This window comes from Ptiloglossa arizonensis, chromosome 2 (genome assembly GCF_051014685.1).
Source record: "Ptiloglossa arizonensis isolate GNS036 chromosome 2, iyPtiAriz1_principal, whole genome shotgun sequence".
Taxonomy (NCBI): domain Eukaryota; kingdom Metazoa; phylum Arthropoda; class Insecta; order Hymenoptera; family Colletidae; genus Ptiloglossa; species Ptiloglossa arizonensis.
In genome coordinates, this window is record NC_135049.1 from 22,907,572 (window position 1) to 22,925,884 (window position 18,313).

At 43.5% G+C, this 18,313-nt stretch overlaps 2 protein-coding genes across 19 annotated transcripts in view; one reads left to right on the forward strand and one right to left on the reverse strand.

The window, feature by feature from the left end:
- The window catches only part of LOC143143720 (uncharacterized), a 304,262-nt gene that overhangs the window by 115,113 nt on the left and 170,836 nt on the right, over window positions 1-18,313 (forward strand). For 8 of the 17 annotated variants that reach the window (XM_076305330.1, XM_076305324.1, XM_076305331.1 and 5 more), the window contains exon 3: window positions 1,498-1,624. The exons of 4 other annotated variants lie outside the window; for them this stretch is intronic. In XM_076305330.1, the coding sequence (XP_076161445.1) occupies window positions 1,577-1,624 (48 nt within the window). In that variant the 5' untranslated portion in view covers window positions 1,498-1,576. Of the gene's footprint in view, window positions 1-1,497; window positions 1,625-18,313 lie in introns of those variants that run through there. 5 more of the 17 variants (XR_012991225.1, XM_076305320.1, XM_076305322.1 and 2 more) reach the window with 1 other exon arrangement.
- The window catches only part of LOC143143719 (ras-related protein Rab-37), a 161,613-nt gene that overhangs the window by 114,755 nt on the left and 28,545 nt on the right, over window positions 1-18,313 (reverse strand). For both annotated transcript variants that reach the window (XM_076305318.1, XM_076305316.1), the window contains one exon: window positions 17,980-18,240. In XM_076305318.1, coding sequence (XP_076161433.1) covers window positions 17,980-18,237 — 258 coding nt within the window. In that variant the 5' untranslated portion in view covers window positions 18,238-18,240. The remainder of the gene's footprint in view (window positions 1-17,979; window positions 18,241-18,313) is intronic.

An 18,313-nucleotide genomic window follows, 5' to 3' on the forward strand; every position in this document is an offset into this window, starting at 1 on the left:
CGCTGTTCCATCACTGACATCACCCTTTATCATGAATACCCTCTCTGCAAATAATTTACTCTTCCCCAACAACCTCGACTCCTCGACCACAGAATATTCCTCTACTGACGTTTCTTTGTTCCGTTGGATCACAATTTACGCAACGTTACAACGTAATTCGGTCGCGGTAATTAACCCAGTTGAGCCCGATTTTGTTAAAAATCTTACCACGAACCGTGGTACGCATCCAAAGATCAAGATTGAAGACGTCATCGAAGAACTCTTAAAAGAACACGGTTAGTAATCACCGAGGAGAACGAAAAATAATCGAAGAGGGTTTTTCTCGAATTTTATTTCCAATTCTCAAAAAGAAACAAAAAGAAAACAGTACATTGAAAGCTCGATGTTAAGAAGTTCATAAAAAAAGACTCGTGGAAGGACGAGGGCCTCCACTGAGTTAATAATCGCTAAGAAGGGAAAAGACAACCGACGAGGGATGATGCACCCCACCGAACGCGTTCCCCTTGTTCGAGGATGAGCAATCTCGGTACGCGAGCACTCGTAGCGAGTCGAATTTCTATCGGCGGGCCTCGAGGCGGCGTCCCCTTCACGCAGAATTTCCATTGAAAGATTCGCAGGACCCCCAGGGGGTGGTCGTGACGGGTATCGGCGAATGCGTCGGCCTCAGGGGCGGAGAAACTTAATTCACTGCCCTCCCTTTCCCTTCCTCTCCCTCGTCCTCAGACTCTGTCTCTCGCTGTGTCCCGTTCGCCCTCCCTCTCCCTCACGGTGGTTCCCTCTTTCTGGCCGCACCTTTGTTCCGCGCGGGTTTCACCCCTCGCGAGCGTTGCCACGATTCCGCTGCGGAAGCGTCATGTGGTTGGACGCAACAAACGTTCGAAGATAGCAAAATTAGAAATTTGGTTTTTTGCTTCAAGTATTGGTCTCTAATACCAACAAGTGGTTAACGTAACAAATATTGGAAAATACCAAAATTAGAAATTTGCTTTTGCTTCAAGTATTGGTCTCTAATACGAACAAGTGGTTAACGTAACCAACATTAGAAATTTGTTTTCTAATTTAAGATGCATTGCTTTCTAATACCAACAAGTGATTAACGTAATAAACATTGGAAGATACCAAAATTAGAAATTTGCTTTTGCTTCAAGTATTGAACTATTGCTTCAAGTAGAAATTTGTTTTTCACTTTGAGTATTGCTTTCTAATATGAACAACTGGTTAACGTAACAAACATTGGATAATACCAAAATTAGAAATTTGTTTTCTAATTTAAGATGCATTGTTCTCTAGTACAAACAAGTGGTTAACGTAACAAATATTGGAAAATAGCAAAATTAGAAATTTGTTTTTTGCTTCAAGTATTGTTTTCTAATACCAACAAGTAGTTAACGTAACAAACCGTGCAAAATACCAAAATTGGAATTGATTCTCAAACAAATAGATAATTTTAAAACAAATGATCAGAAATTAATTTTCTGAATTTTGTCATATCTGCAGGTAGGAAACCATTCGATGAGCGATTTCTACAACCCTTCTGTCGAGACGATTGTTACACAGGAGTAGACAGAGAGTACGAATGCAATTTTTCTTGTCCTTGTTCTTCAAGCAATACTGGCACATTGAAGTAAGTAAATTTCGTGTAGATTGAAAATTTTGTCAAAAGTTTAACCTTTTGTCAAAAGGTTACTCGATGCTCCGAAAAAATTGCACTGAAATGCATCGGTCGTTGAACTTCGTACGGGAAAATTGAAATAAAACGATCAAACATCGTAACGATGATACAATTCACGTCGTATTTTCCGATATAATTATCGTATTTTCTCATATCGTAAGAAACGTCACGGAAAGTTTCTTTCCCTCGAAATATGGCCGTTTCAACGATTTCCGATATCCTCTCGATGCATTTCGGATATTGTAGGTCGACATTAACATTCGACGAAAGTACCCCGGGAAGAGTAGCAAATTCCCCGATGTTGATATCGATACTCGATATTCAATTCCCGGTTGACTGTCGTCGTACGAAAATCTTTCAAAAAGTGTGTCCCCGGTACCGTGCAATAATCAACATCGTGTTCAACGAGCGTGGTATTCGATAACACGGTTAATACATTATTCGGTAAAAGGAGCCATTAATTTCGGCCACCGTCCGACAAAAGTCATCGGCAATAAGATAAACATCGATATTGGGCAGCGTTCAATGAAGGTAACACCAACATTGAATACCAAGTCGAATAATGACCAACTTACGACGAAACCGCGACGATAAATCAAACCAAAGTACACACTTCCTTTCACGCATCATGCAAATTAACGCTCGTGCACGAGGATTGATTTAAAGCCGCGGTGAAAGCGAGGACCACTTTCGTGCGTGTGGATTTATTCCGCGTCGAAGAAGCGAAGATGTATTTTTTTCTTTTCCTCTCTTTTATTTTTTTTTTTTTTTTTTCGTTTCGTTTTCTTCTTTCTTTCTTTTTTCGTATTTATTTATGCGGTTTTATCGGCACCCGTGGACGCGTCGAAGTCCATAAAGCCGCCACCTTGTACATTCCACGTGAAAAAAGAAGAAAAAAAAAGAAAGAAAGAGTCAATCGCTGCCAATTTAATTGCAGGCTACGTCTTCGTAGCCGTCGCGTCATTATCGATATCGTTAACGAAATCGTGATATTATTCGATGCCATAATTTCGCATTAGTAAGCAAGAAAGAGACGAAACACACAGGTGCGTAAATTATTCTTAATACTCGAGGGAATCTTTCCGAAATCATGGTCATCATCGCGTTTCGAGGATCAAAAGGGGCGATAATAATTACACCGTGCGGTCGTATCGAAACGTTTAAAATTTTACGCGCCGATAATCGACGCGAGCTGTCACGTATAATGGAAAAGTTTTTTATTTTACCCACACCTGGAACTTTCGGATCGGTCGTTCGATGGTTTGTTAACGAAATCGTACGATTGTTCAACGTCAGTCGTATATTCGACGTATATCGACGTCAGTGACCGAGAAAACGCAGAAACGGGAACGTAAATTATCGTTGATGCACGAAAATTACAGCCACGTTAACCGAGGATTAAAAACGAGCGATGTTAATTACGTCAGATGCTCGTATCGAGTGATTTCAAATTTCACGTATCGATAATCGATGCGCGCTGTCAACAGGAACGGGAATTTTTATTTCATAATTACTGGAAACTTTCTGATCGCCGGTTTTGGATTACTAATTGGCTCATCGGTGAGATTTATTACCAATAGCGTCAAAAATCGTAAAATCGTTCAATAGCCTGTCGTATATCCATCGTTGGTGAGCTAGGTGGAGAAGAAACGTAAACGTAAATTATTTTTAATACCGAATCGTTCTAAAATCGTAGCCGTTGCCGTAACGATTGAAAATTTGTCAATAATTGATGCGAGCTGTCAACGAAGACGGAAATTTTTATTTTATAATCACTAGAAAGTCTCAGGTTGCTGGTTTTAGACACATCGAGAGAGTCCAACGAACCTTGCGATCAGTTCCTGTATGTAAAAATATTTGCTCGTTAAAGGCTGTAATAATCAAGATTCTTCGATCAACATATAAGTCTTCCCCCAAAGAAGACAATTTTCAACGAACAAGGTACGAAGATTAATGTAGACCTTTCCGAGTAATTTTTAATAAACACATATTCCCGCATCGCGTAACTCGCGTTCAAGGCGAAAGTTTTCCGATTCGAAGTTCTCAAGTTTCACCGATTGCGGGAGCAACATCCAATAAAACACCATTTTTCGATGGAACGATGATTATTTGTAAAGTTACGTGCGCACAGTGGCAACGCTCTTCGACTAAACATCCCCGTAGCGAAAAGAGCTAATCGACGCTAATTGTTTCTCGTGCGGATCGACTGCGACTCGAGGGCCATTAGTCGAGGGTCCAGCGTTTAGCATAATTGGACAGCGCGGATTCGATCGGCCTTTAATTTGAGCCTCGAAACGTCGATCGTCGCTTGTAATCTGGCGTCAGAAGTTTCTTGGCTAACAACGCTGTTGAAGTGATTCATAAGCCGTGGAAAGTTGACAGCCACGCGAGCTTCGGGGATTACGGATGCATTCCGAATTGGAACGTTGACGTATCGCGAAATATTTACGAATCCTTTTCGAGAAAACGAGCACTGATACGAACGTACAAATTTGCGACCTTATTCGTGTAGAATTCACATTCGAGCAACTGTGTGAATTTTGTTATGGTACGTGAGAGCACACGTAGGACGAATATTATCAAATTGAGGGTAGAATGGAAATAGAGGTTTTGATTCGAAGAAAGAATTTTTGAGACAGTTTAATTTATTACCAGGTGGAAACGAACTGAACTTTGTGTACAGAACTTGCAACAACGCGATTCAATGGAACACGGAGATGGAAGATTTGTGCGTAGTGTAATTTGTAATGGCGATCTTTCTAGGAAACGGTCGATCTTCTTTTACGTTTTTCATCGTTTCTCGAGGTTAGACGAAAAATACGAATCGTTCGCATAGTTCCTGCTTTTTGATCGATGTTTTACAATTGCGTCCATCCGATAAGATTACACATACACGTAATAACGCATAAACGCGGAGACCCTATTTGTCACCGTCTGCTCCATCGCGTCAAGTAAGCAACTGCAACGGATGTAGAAGCTGAACATGATCGTATACACTATAATAGTGATGATCATAAAGTCGGTGTACCGTGAAGACGAGCCGTAAAGATCAACAAACGAGATTCGCAAAAACCGTGAACTGTTTCGAGCAACGATAAATTTCTTCGTCACGCCTGACGTTTCCTGAATGGGGAAAAGATGGTCGTAAGGAATTCGTGTAAATTTACGACGAAAGAAATCGTAAAAAATGTAACAATACGGAAAATTTTAGAAACGGTGGAAAATTTCGAAGGCGTGCGCAATAGTTCGAAACTTTGGTATCGATGGGATATAATATAGACGCAGTGGACAAATTGTCGAATATTAATTTATCACGGGATAATCGACGACGTAAAATCGAAATATAACGGTAAAATGAAGATTCAAAAGTGAGTTAAGACGATGAAAATTACCAGGGGAAATATCTACTAATATATAACCTCGAAATCACAAGGAAAGAAGTATCCAAAATGGTGGAAAATCAAAGGTGATTGTCATCGAGTTTCTAGGCACGCGTAACCTCGGTACACAATGAAAGGGTAGTTTTCAAAATGGGGGAAAATCTATGGAAATCACTTGAAAACTCTTAATATCACTTGAAAACGTAATTTCGATATTACAAAAAAGAGAACTGTTCAAAATGGAGGAAGATCTGTGTAAATCGTTTGTAGAACACCTAATAATACATAACCTCGATATAAGAACAAAAGAAACATTCAAATGGAGGAAGATCTACGAATATCGTTTGTAGAACACCTAATAATACATAACCTCGATATAAGAACTAAAACAAGCATTCAAATGGAGAAAAACCTACGAAAATTATTCCTAGAACATCTGTCGATACATAACCTCGATATAAAAACGGAAGCAAGCACTCAAATGCATAAAAACCTACGAAAATCGTTCCTAGAACATCTATCGATACATAACCTCGATATTCCAATGAAAGAAAGCGATCGAAACGAAGGGAGCTCGATGGTCGCGACCGCGGAAGAAATAGGGACTAGAATGGGACAGTTAAAAGGTGAGGAACACGAGTCGCGGGGGAATCCACGTTGAAAGTTTGCGCATCGACGTTAGGACGAGAAGTCGAGAGTCGTAAAATTTACGGCCGGTCGAGACCGTGCAAAGGAACGCGCACGACGTTCGACGTGACAATGCCGGACGTGCACTTATACGGGCTGCATTATAATTTGCATTGTGCGCGGCCCGGCGCGCCATGTGCGTGCACGCGCGTTCGGAAACGCACGAAATATCGCGTTACACGCGCCTTTACGAGGATACACGGCTTACCTACGTATGCATCGAATTCGGAACATGTGCAACAAGAAGAGGGAGGCGTCTGCGAGAGGAGGTTGTCGCGCTTGTTCGGTGACTCTCAAATATACAGGGTGTACGTTTGTACGACACGCGACCACTCTGGCGAACAAGAGTTACGTACGAAATTTGACACCGTCTTCAGAAACAACGGATCGCAACCTTAGAGCGTGTTCAAAGCCGAAACGTACCATTCCTGATCCTCTACCCGACTATCCGGTAAAGATTCCTTCGATCGTACTACGAAAAACACTCAAGAAGATTTGTGAGTGAAACTAGTCGAATACCAGTCATTAAAATATTTATTTCTCTTGATAGAGATAACAGAAGGTATCCAATACAGATTAACTTATCAACAGCACCTCGCTTCTACACTGTAAACCTATACTCATTTTTACTTACGCGCAAATTTGCTCCGGAAAAAAAAAACCAAGCATTATTTTTATATTTCGGAGTAATTCTAATCCCGTGATTTCTCTATAAATTCTTCCAAGATTGTAAACTAGGAAAAACTACATCCGACCTTAATTCTAAGCTCTTCGTGACACAGTTCTCGAACAAATTTACCGAAAAACGTTCAAAAATTCAAAGCTCCTCGTAAATCTGTAAACTACAAACTCCAAGCTACAAAAAAATAACGATTGTTCGTTATCCTTCGTCTATCCTTAATTTCGAGCTTTTCGTAACACACGGGGTAAACTTTGAAACGTTACGCGGAAACGACGATCGAATTTCGTCGATTCTCGAGGTTCGTCGATCAAAATGGAGAACTACCTCGCGAGGTGTACCCGAATTCCGTCCCCGAAGAAGGGGACTCTGAATTCGCTGGTTTCCGTCGATACTGCATTTCCATGTGCAACGAGACGCTTAGATGCGCCGGTGCACGCGCGTGCAATACGGCTTTTCTCGCTGGCGGCGTCCAATGGCGCGGCAAGGTCGTGCGCATTCGTATGCTAATCGCTTCTGAACGAGAGAAGCAGAGGGAGAGAGGAGGACTCGGAACGATACCGGAGACCACCGACCGATAAACGCGAACGAGGATAACGAGATTCTGCAAAAATGGTCGCGCTGCGCTATATATAGCCGGTTAATTGGCTCTAATTACGAACGATCGAACCGCGGTGACGCGTGGCTCGTGTTCCAGCATCTAACGTTTTCGAATTTGGAAACGACGGGACGATCGTGAAGCGGGAGGGATCGAGTTCTTACGAACGATCCGTAAACAACGCAGATACCGAGATACGCGGGTCAAATTAATTGCCCGGATTTACGCGTCGATGGACACCGACGAGAATTTGTGAACGCTATCCTCTCGGTTCGCTCGATCGCCGAGTTAACGCAACGAAGACAACTGTTCGCACGGTAGAACCTCCATCGTTGATACTGACGGAAAGTGGATCTTTCGGAGGGGAGAATATTCGATCACGAGTTTCTTAAACGACACAAATGTAACGGAAATTACGCGCGATTGATAAAAACGGGATATAATGATTGTGTAATTTGTAAGTTACGTTGGGAGATTCGTTGTAGAAACTGAGAGAGGCACGATCGTTTCGAGGGAAGAATATTAGATCGATGGGGTACTATTCTTTTTTAAACGACACAAATGTGATGGAAATTATATAATAGGATCTACGTTATAGAAATTTCCTCTAAACAGTTTAGATGAAAGTCAAAAGAAAGATTCACGGAGCGTGTGTTTTTCAAATGAAGCAAATATCGATGAGAAAAACGAAACACAGTACACAAAAGAGGGATACATAAATCGTACAGCTCTCACCGTAGAAAAACATGGCCGAACATTCGCGCAAGTATCGAGGCGACCAATAAGAAGGAACCCCGCGGGCGCGCGCGACCTACCCCCACCACCTACCGCTCTTGCTTCAACCTCTCGCGGAACGAGAAACGAGAACTTGGAAAATTAATAAGAGAATTTTCCTCGGTGTCGTCGGTTTTTTCTTCTCGAAACAAAGAGTGGAGAATTTCGTTACTCCACTTACGAAGCTTAACGACCAAGACACCGACGAGGAAGATGGGTTTATAAAATTAATAGGAAGTCTCCAGAGTTTGATTCGATTAACGTCGGTCCGCTGGAACGAGAATTCGGTCGAAATGGAAAAGTAGGGAGTTGGTTAACTCGGCGAGAAAGTTCGTAGCCGCGAGAAATAAGAACGGTAGAAAATGGTAAGCCCGAACCGTGTCCGATAATCCGCCATCCGGTCTCGTATTGAAAATCTAGCTACGAAGTGTTTCCTAAAGGGACTCGGGGCGGATCGAACGTCCCCGGAATACATTACTCAAAAACTCAATTACGAGCCAACAATAAGAAGGAACCCCACGACCGCCTTTTTGCCCCCCGCGATAGTCGAATGAAATTATTACCCGACCGTCGCGTTTCTTCGGCCATTACCGGGGCAAACTAACTTCGGTTTCGGTCCGCTCGGAATTGCAAATTCCCTGGCGTTCTTTATGTATTATGGATCCGATGGCTCTGGATGGGCCGCTTGATTCGTGAATGAAATTTAATTAATTCACTCCTGGCTGGCAAAAATCGAGAACCGAACGAACGGGGACGATAGACCGCGAAAATAGAATCGGTCACGAGAAACGGATGACTTTACCGAGATCCGGTGCGGTTTATCCAGCACCGATTGTCCCATTCGAAATTGGAAATTAATAGAACGAACGGTTGGAATTTTCCAAAATGTATCTCGACGAGACTCGATTTCAATTTATTCAACATTGTCCACTCGTTTCCGTAATCGATGCTGCCACGATCGAACGCTTCTGTATTTCCATAGTTCGAGCGTTGCGTTCGTAAAGCTACTTTCTCCTTTTAACGCGAAGATGCGAGGTGTACGGTCGTACGCGTGCACGCTTCGAGGTTCGCGTACAATTTAGGGATTGTTATCTCATTTCGTTGAAACGAGGACGTACAAATTACACAATTATTACGTCCCGTTTTTATCAATCGCGCGTAATTTCTGTTACATTTGCGTCGTTTAAAAAAGAATAGTACCCCGTCGATCGAATATTCTTCCCTCGGAACGATCGTGTCTCTCTCAGTTTCTACAACGAAGCTCCAAACGTAACTTACAAATTACACAATCATTACGTCCCGTTTTTATCAATCGCGCGTAATTTCCGTTACATTTGCGTCGTTTAAGAAACTCGTGATCGAATATTCTCCCCTCCGAAAGATCCACTTTCCGTCAGTATCAACGATGGAGGTTCTACCGTGCGAACAGTTGTCTTCGTTGCGTTAACTCGGCGATCGAGCGAACCGAGAGGATAGCGTTCACAAATTCTCGTCGGTGTCCATCGACGCGTAAATGAAATTTCGATGTTCGATAATCGAGATTTCAACGAAACGAGGTCCGTTTCGATAATCGAGAATTTCGTGAGAAAATTTTTGGTCAGAAAACCACCGCCCGCGTCTTATGACGGATAGGTACGATGCAGTAGTTCCATTCTCTCCTCTTCTTTATCGTCAAACGCAGCCGAGCGTTTATCAATTTACAATTCCCAGTTCGGGGAGCCGCCGCCTGGAATACCAATCGGTCGCGCACGCGAAAAACGCGGCTTGAATCCTCCATTCGAGCTTCGACCAGTCAGCCGTACGGATTCACGATAAAAGGAGAGTCAACCTTTCGATCGGGCAACGCCAGGTGAAATGCTGTTGCAAAAAGGACTGCGTGGACAGGGACGTTGCCATTTTTAGGGCCATTATTCCCATTCGCGTTTGAATGCTCCGTCATTCAACTTTATATAAAGGGTGTTCAGCAGAAAGGGTTTACGAACTCTTTGGGACCTATAGCGCTCGCACGTGTAAAGGAGTTTAATAAATATGCTAAGAATCAATTGTTGTCGCGCAGGGTTCAGATCTCGCGAAGGTACAATGTATCTTCCTCAATTTTTCGCTTCTGTGTGTTCTTTTCGCGACTTGTGTATTTTTTTACGCGATAGAAACGCGATTAAAAGTATTCATATCATTAATATTATTACTTTCGACTTTCGTTCGGTAAATAATATCTCGAGGGTTGTTTCTATTCGTAGCAATGTTTGCTTATATACTTTACCGTACTATACATAAATATTTTATTTCTTGAAATATTTGCATTCTGTGTATAATTTTTATTTTACATTCAATTTTATATTTAATTTTATATTCAAGTACCTACGCATTAAGGGGAAAAAAAGAAACGTGCATTGAATCATCGTCGACACTTCTAAAAGTTTCGAACCTTTAACGCATCTACTTCTCGCGAGAAAGACTCACCGATTGAAACCGAACCATCAAATTCTATTCGGATAGGTTCGATCGCACCGAGTACAAGCTGACGAACAACGGTAAACAAATATTGTTCGCGTTGAGCGTAAGTAGCGGAGCAACGAACAATTTTCGCGCGGCGTACGCTCGCGATCCGCTTCTCTCCTCTCCTACGTTGGCTCGTTCGGCCGCGTTTCTCGCCTTCCTCCATTACCACGAGGCCGCTAACTCAATTTGTATGCGACTGCGCGAGCCCGCCAAATGCACGGCCGCTTAAGGTCAGGTGCGGTTTCTAGCCGAGTACCAGGCTTCGCGCGCGCAGAAAAAATCTCCCCCTACCCCCTCCCCTCCCCTCTTCCACTACCGTTTCCTTGTATCGTTTGTTCGAATAAGTCCGGTAGCTGCGTATAATTTCGTTATTACCAGCCGTTTACGCCCTTTCGAGTGTTTGTTTCGCCTATCCCTCGGGACAGAAGCAATGGACAGTCGTTTACAGAATTCCTGACATTCTGCTCCGTGAGTAACGTAAAGCCACGTTCTCACGTGGGAAGGTTTTAAATAAGAGTGAATTCTCCAACTCGGAAGAATCGCTTGAAGTTCGCGGCAAATGTTGCACAGGTGGGATCGTGGCTTGAATCTACTGTTCTTCTTTTTATGCAATGAAAATCGGAACTGTCGTGGCTTGAGTGAGAATAAATTCTTGAAGATACTTGGGAAGAATCGTCCTAAGTTTTATTAGTGGGAATGTGGCTTAATGTGTATCTTCCTCGTTGAATTACTTGACAACCTGCTGATACACGTTGAATTACTGCAGTTTCGCCTTGTTTATTGATTCACATTTTCGAACATCGACGATCGAAGTTCACTGCTCGTTAACGCTACGTGTTACTCAAGTGAGAATGTGGCTTAATCCATGTATAATCCTACTTCTCTTCCACTCGTCCTACCTGATTATAATTTCATCTTGTTCTTGCCCTACAGCTCGAATAACAACGATTAAAACTCATTGCTCGTAAACACCACGTGGGAATGTGGCTTAATGCTACCATTAGACCGTTATGTAACGACAGTTACGGTCCATCGTCCTACTCGTCTATAATTTCACCTTGTTCTGTCCCTGCAACTCCAATAACAACAATTAAAACTCATTGCTCGTAAACACCACGTGGGAATGTGGCTTAATCCTACTATTAAACTGTTATGTAACGACAGTTACGGTCCATCGTTCTACTCGTCTATAATTTCACCTTGTTCTGTCCTTACAGCTCGAATAACAATTAAAACTCATTGCTCGTAAATGTCACGTGGGAACGTGGCTTAATGCTACTATTAGACCGTTATGTAACGACAGTTACAATCCATCGTCCTACTCGTCTATAATTCCACCTTGTTCCTGTTTCCCCAATTTCAAATATCGAGTATCAAGACTGTTCCTAAACATCGCGTACCGCGCACGTAGGAATGTGGCTTAATCCTTGTGTTCCATCGGTACGTAGCGTCTACAGCGATCCGTCAGATCGTCCTACGTGTAGCCATAGTTCCACCTTATTTCTAGATCCACGTTCCCGACCATCAACGATTACAGCTCGCCGCTCGTAAACGCCTCGCGTATTTTTACCACTGTGTCGTCGCGTCGCGCGAAATCGTTCCGTTGGACGACGCGTCGGTACGCGTCGCGCATCGAAGAACAGCTTAATCATATCCCAATGGCGGCACCATCCGGCTTACGCATTGTGGGGCGACCAATTGTGCCCTTAATCCGCCTACGTAGCCTCGGTTCCGCGGCTGCAACAGCGGATTCCATGGCGCCGCACCGTGTTCCGCGAACCAGCCCATTGATCGGGCCTGGTGTACCACGGCCACTCGGAATAATATATTCCCTCGTAACACGATCGGCCGGGATGATCTATCGCGATCCAACTGACCGATGTTATTCGGAACGCGAGAAAGTGGTACCGTACAGCTCGGATCGTTAAAAAAAAGAAAAGAAATCGTCGATGGAACATACCTTCCAAAAACTCGAAAGAAGCTTCCCAGGAATCTCGATTTTCCCGCGAGTAGCGAACGTTTCACCGTAGAATTGAAAATAAATCTGCAAAACGGAGGCTAAACCTTTCGTGGAACGACACGAATGTGTCCACGTTGGTACAAATGGTAAATGTGCGAAACGTTGGATCGTAAACCGACCGAGAGTGTACTCGTGACACAGTGTTTGCGTTCAGGGTATCGATCGTGATGGACGATTGAATGGATTCCAAGAATGCACGTGGATTTCTCAGCGCCACGTGGCGTGCGCCGTGAAAAATAAAACCAATAATAGCTCCTGATAATATTCGACATCTTGGACGGGTTATCTTCTCTTCTTACCACGGAATAACTTCTTACCTTACGCGACGATATTCTTGTTGCAAGACCGTGAATTGGATCATTACGATGGATGGTACAATAGATGAAAATGTAGTCGCGAACGTAGCCTGTTATTTATAGAAAACGAGATTAGATAAGACGAATAACGCGACGATCGACGCGGATACCCGGTTGAATGGTATCGATACGGATCGCTGTCGGGGCCATATGATCCACGAAAGCATTCTTCGAATGTCACGGCAATTAACGAGGGGATCCTTAAGCTGATTCGAGGGAAGGCCTGGACTGCTCCACTGATCGGGAGGGCGAAGTAAAACCGGTAGGGGGTCTACGGTCCCGAGCCGGTTCTTGCCTCGCATTTTCTTCAAGCGGGTACTCACTCCTATAAGGGATAATTGAAGACCTCGGTGCTGCAACCGGCCGCACTGTTGCAAATCTTTCGGCAAGAAGGGAGGCGCGTGGAGGACGAACAACCGAGCTCTTAAGAAGTATGCTCCAGCTTGCGCTCACGATACGCTTCTTTTGCCCGCGATTTTAGCGTTTTTCGTCCGATCCGTCGTCCCGGGATCCCATCGATCGATTTCTTCTCGTTATCCAGCGAAAATAATAACGATAATAATACAGCCTCGTTGCAGCCACGGGTTGCATAGAATACGAATCGTCGTATTACAAAAGACGCGCGTCGATCTACGGTTACACGGTGCATTAGGCGCGAACCTAACCTAGAAATTGTACGTTCGTCGGAACAATAAATCGAAGCGTGACAGGTTTGAGATCAACGTAAAATTTTACCGATACACGTACAATGGAATTATTGGAACGGTAGAAGTAAAAACCGAGGATCCAAATCCGTAAAATTACTCTATTCTAACCTCTAAGCTGAAAGATACTACTAGTGCCAAGATTGAATCTAAGGGTGTAGCTACGGTGCGGACCTAACCTACAAATTGCATAATTATCGAAACGGTAAACCGAAGAGACTGCTTTGTAGCTTTGAACTTAAACTGGAATACGTTTATAAATTGAAAATTTCTACAATTGGTACAAAAATTGAGCGCGTGTCGCGGTGCGAACCTAACCTGCAAACGTTGATCAAAATAATAATTCTAAGAGATTAAATTGGGTTTGCCAATTGGATCGAATTGGAAGAATTGTACCGATCTGGATACGATGGAATTATTAATTACAGCGACAACGAAGGTAAAATCCAAGGTTAAATTACAATTCGGTCCGCAATTACGAAGTTCCAATAATCGTCGCAATCTCCACTCCACGGCACGATTCGCGTCGAAATTATTCAGGATCGAGGGACCGTGTCCCGCGAGTCCATCGACCGAACTCGATCGCAAAAAGAAGTTCGTAAAGATTTCTAATATTGAATCCGTAGGGAAACTCGGCGCTCGGAGCCCTAGATTGAATCTTTATCGATACGAGCATCGAGAAGCGGCCGAGCGATCGGCCCGATAAACGCGGGTTTCGTTCGAAACGTGAAACCAGTTCGAAAGCGTGCAAGAATCAGCGTCGAGCGAACCCTGACTAACGATCCTCCAAGAACAATCCAACCACGGGACGATATCGCGTTAAGACGAGAGATCCTCGAGGGAGAGGCAGTAACCGCTCTCGGTTTCGATCATAAAACGGCAGACACGCGGCGGTTCGAGGGTAAATCGGAAAATCGCTTCCGGTGGATCGTAAACTCTCGAGTATCCGCGCTGTTCGCGCGAATTAAACGGTGAGGGTCTAGTGTAACGAACGAGAGATCCAACAGGGACGAACGCTGGGAAAGAGAACGGAAAATTCGGGAGAAAAGTACCGTAATTGGTGCACGAAAAGTTTAGGGTCCACGTGATAGAATAGCGGATCGTTTTCGTGATATTGACGTCACGAAGACTTTGAGCAGAATATTTTAACGAATCGATCCTCTTCGTTCAATGAAGGATAAACGAAGTTCGGAAGAGCGTTATCCGAAAGATGATCTACGAACGAATGAAGTTTGATATCGGTTTATTGGTCTATTATCCGAGACACGCGTGTCTCTATTTTTTTGGATATGAATTTTTAGGACGATGGCAAGGAAATGACAAAATTAAACACGAGGGGACACTAGTCGCGATGTAAAAAAATTAATGAAATTGCTACGGAAAAGGAACACTTACTTTTATCGGGAAATTCATTTTTTCAAAGTTTTTCGGTGTGTGTATTTTTGTTTGCTTAAATGTTACACCGAGCTTCTGGATCTCGGTCGACGATACGTCCTCTGTACGTGTAATAATTACAAAAGGTGCAATCGAAGAAGATTTCCGGATTGAAGAAAACGGAGAGAAGCAACCCGTGATTCGATGGATTTGAAAAAGTCCGATCCGGATTAATAAACCGAGAGGGAAGAGGGAGGCTGTACATAAGGACGCGAGAAGCCGCTAGACCCATTTCAGGCCCCTGTTCGAATCTCCGAAACCAACACAAGCGCGCAAAGCGAAAAAAATTTCTCCAGAAGACGTGATCCCGTCGCGGGAGATCGAAAGAAACGGACAACTTCGACGACGTTTCTAATGAAAACCAGAAGCTTCGAAGAGAGAGAAAGAGAGAGAGAGAGAGACTTCTTCTTCTTCTTCTCCCTCTTCTTATTCTGGGTGACTGGCCAATAATGGAAAAAGTAGCGCGGAGACAAGGCCACGAGGGGTAATAAGGGAAAAGGTTATAAGAGAAAAGCCATAAAGGGAAGGAAGCGGGGAGAAAATAAAGCCGACGATGAGAGGGGGGAGTAGGGTGCAACGTGGCAAAAGGAAGAAACAGGCGGCGGATGGAACGAGAGTCGAAGAAGAGAGGATCGGTAAGAAGACGCGGAAGAAAAAAGGAAAGAGGGGTTGGGGGAGTGGAAAGGGGGGGCCAGTTCGACGAAGAGGAACGAGATGAATCGACGTGGCGGATAGAGGGAGAACGGAGACCCGGGGGCCCCCCCTCCTTCCGAAGAAAAGGAAGAAGTCGAAGGAAGGACGTAGGAATCGTCTTGGGGGCCGTACCACGGGTATAGTATGGACCTCGACATTCCCGATCATTATTCCGCTGGCTTGCCACGGGGAGGACAGCCTGACCTTGGCGGGGAAGGCACGACCGACCTTGTTGGTCCTACATCCGTGGAACACTGTGTCCCATTCGTCATGCAAATGAGCCGGTAATGAATATCAAACGACGTTCTTGCGTCGAATATTTTCCGCGGGCAGATACATGCCAGGAATACCCGGAATATGCGATAGCTCCGCGCGATTGCGTTACGGTGCCCGGAGGATGAGGATGAGGACACGTCGGGAGGCGGACGATCCTCCGGGCACAGGAGAAACAACCAAACGTCGCGTTGAACGGATAGATCGAACGATGATTCGAAAATGGGAGATCTTTTCGGATGTTTCAACCAATTTGTGAAAGACAATTGGAAAATGGAAGATCTTTTCGGAAGTTTTAACCAGTTCGTGAACGATGATTGGAAAATGGAAGATCTTTTCGGAAGTTTCAACCAATTGGTGAACGATGATTGGGAAATGGAAGATCTTTTCGGAAGTTTTAACCAATTGGTGAACGATGATTGGGAAATGGAAGATCTTTTCGAAAGTTTTAATCAATTCATGAAGGATGATTGGAAAATGGAAGATCTTTTCGGAAGTTTTAATCAATTCGTGAAGGATAATTGGAAAATGGAAGATCTTTTCAGAAATTCCAACCAATTCGTGAAGGATGATTCGAAAATGGAAGATCTTTTCGGAAGTTTCAACCAATTGGTGAACGATGATTGGAAGATCTCTTCGGAAGTTTCAACCAATTTGTGAACGATGATTGGAAAATCTTTTCGGAAGTTTCAACCAACTGATGAACGATGATTCGAAGATCTTTTCGGAAGTTTCAACCAATTTGTAAACGATGATTGGAAAATGGAAGATCTTTTCAGAAGTTTCAACCAATTAGTGAACAATAATTAGAAAATGGAAGATCTTTTCGGAAGTTTCAACCAATTAGTGAAGAATAATTGGAAAATGGAAGATCTCTTCGGAAATTTCAACGAATCCTTAATGCTTAGCTATGAAACCTTTGGTAGTGGGCGAGAGTTTCGAGTTTAGAAACCTCCTCGACTTCGTCTGGTTGAAATTGTGCAACTACGAAGGAATTCTGGAGGAAGTATGGGGTTGCAACGTGATAAGATTAGATACTATCGAGTAATTTAATAGGTGTAGGTTACTAGTAATACCCTCGATCAACATTTATCATGGGAACGAAGGACCAAGAAGACCCCCCTGGAATTGCACATTGTAGAGATCATTGAGTTCAACAACTTTGAGTTGAAATTGTACGAACATTGGAATTTTGGAGAAAGTACAAGATTATGACGATACTATGGAGTAGCTTAATAGGTGTAGATTACGAATAATACCCTCGATCAGCATTTATCGTGGGAACGAAGGACCAAGAAGACCCTCCTGGGATTGCACGTTGTAAAGATTTCAAAGTTTGACAAGTTTCTAAACCTCGTTGGGTTAAAATTACACGCATAAGTAAGAATTTGAAAAGTAGAAGGTTAGAGCTAATATTAACTAGTATTATTGAACGGTTTGCAAACATATGATTCAAAATTTGAACGGTTACGAGACTTGCATACCATAATGCACCGTCCTATTGAAACCATACGCATTGCAGACCTTATCCAGCGATGCTTCTGCTCCAAATTTTACACCACTTGTTTTACAAAAGTAAAAATATCACTTTTAAATAAATAAATCGTTTATTTATCCACCGACATAAAAATCGAACTTTCTCGCTCGTGATGAAATTTAAAAAAAATTCCAGCACCTCGTTATCGAACTCTACTTCGTTCACAACAACCATTTCCACAGTGTCCAAATTACAAACGACAACTTTGTACTTTCAAATCCCTAAAAACAATCATTCTATTTATTTATTCGATCGTAACAAATTGTCATCCGAGCTAAACGACAGCCACAAAAGTGTCTATAAAAATAGTATCCATACGTAACGAACACCCCACAATTTATCAACTACAGCTTGCAAACAAACGAACGGAATTTATCGCGAGGACCACAAATGCAAGATCTGTTCATAATCGATGTCCAAAGATTTTCGATTGAGATTGCCCAGCGGCAAATGGACCCGAGTTTTGGATTCCGTGCACAGCATTTCAATATCACGGGGGAATCTGCGCCATGTTGACAGTACCGGGAACCGGGCCGCGGAAATCCACTTTTCATAAATCTATTTTCACCAGACGTTGCCGCGCATTGCGGAAGAATCGCGTTTCCTACGCTGGAAACCGAATTCCATCACCGTTGTGAGAATATCTGCATTCTATCGTATAGAAAAGGCTCACCTTGCGCGCGGTGCCCGCGGGGTCTTCCTCTTTGGTCCTCTTCGAGCCGCCGGCGTGATAGCCACTGGATATCGTCGACGTGTAACCATAATTTTCAGTGAACACTTCCGCTGGTGGTTTATAATCCCGATATCCGGTCGGTGACGGGGTCGTGGTCAGCGGTTCTTGGTCCACGGTTCCTGGCGTCAGACCAGAGGACATCGCGGTGGTGTCGTCGTCGACCTCGAACACGTCGTCGTTCATGTCGTCGCTGGTCATGATCTGTGAACGAGGGGATAAATTATGAAGATCGATGGGTAGTGTCGGTACGTTTACGATGCATCTCCGCGGTTGA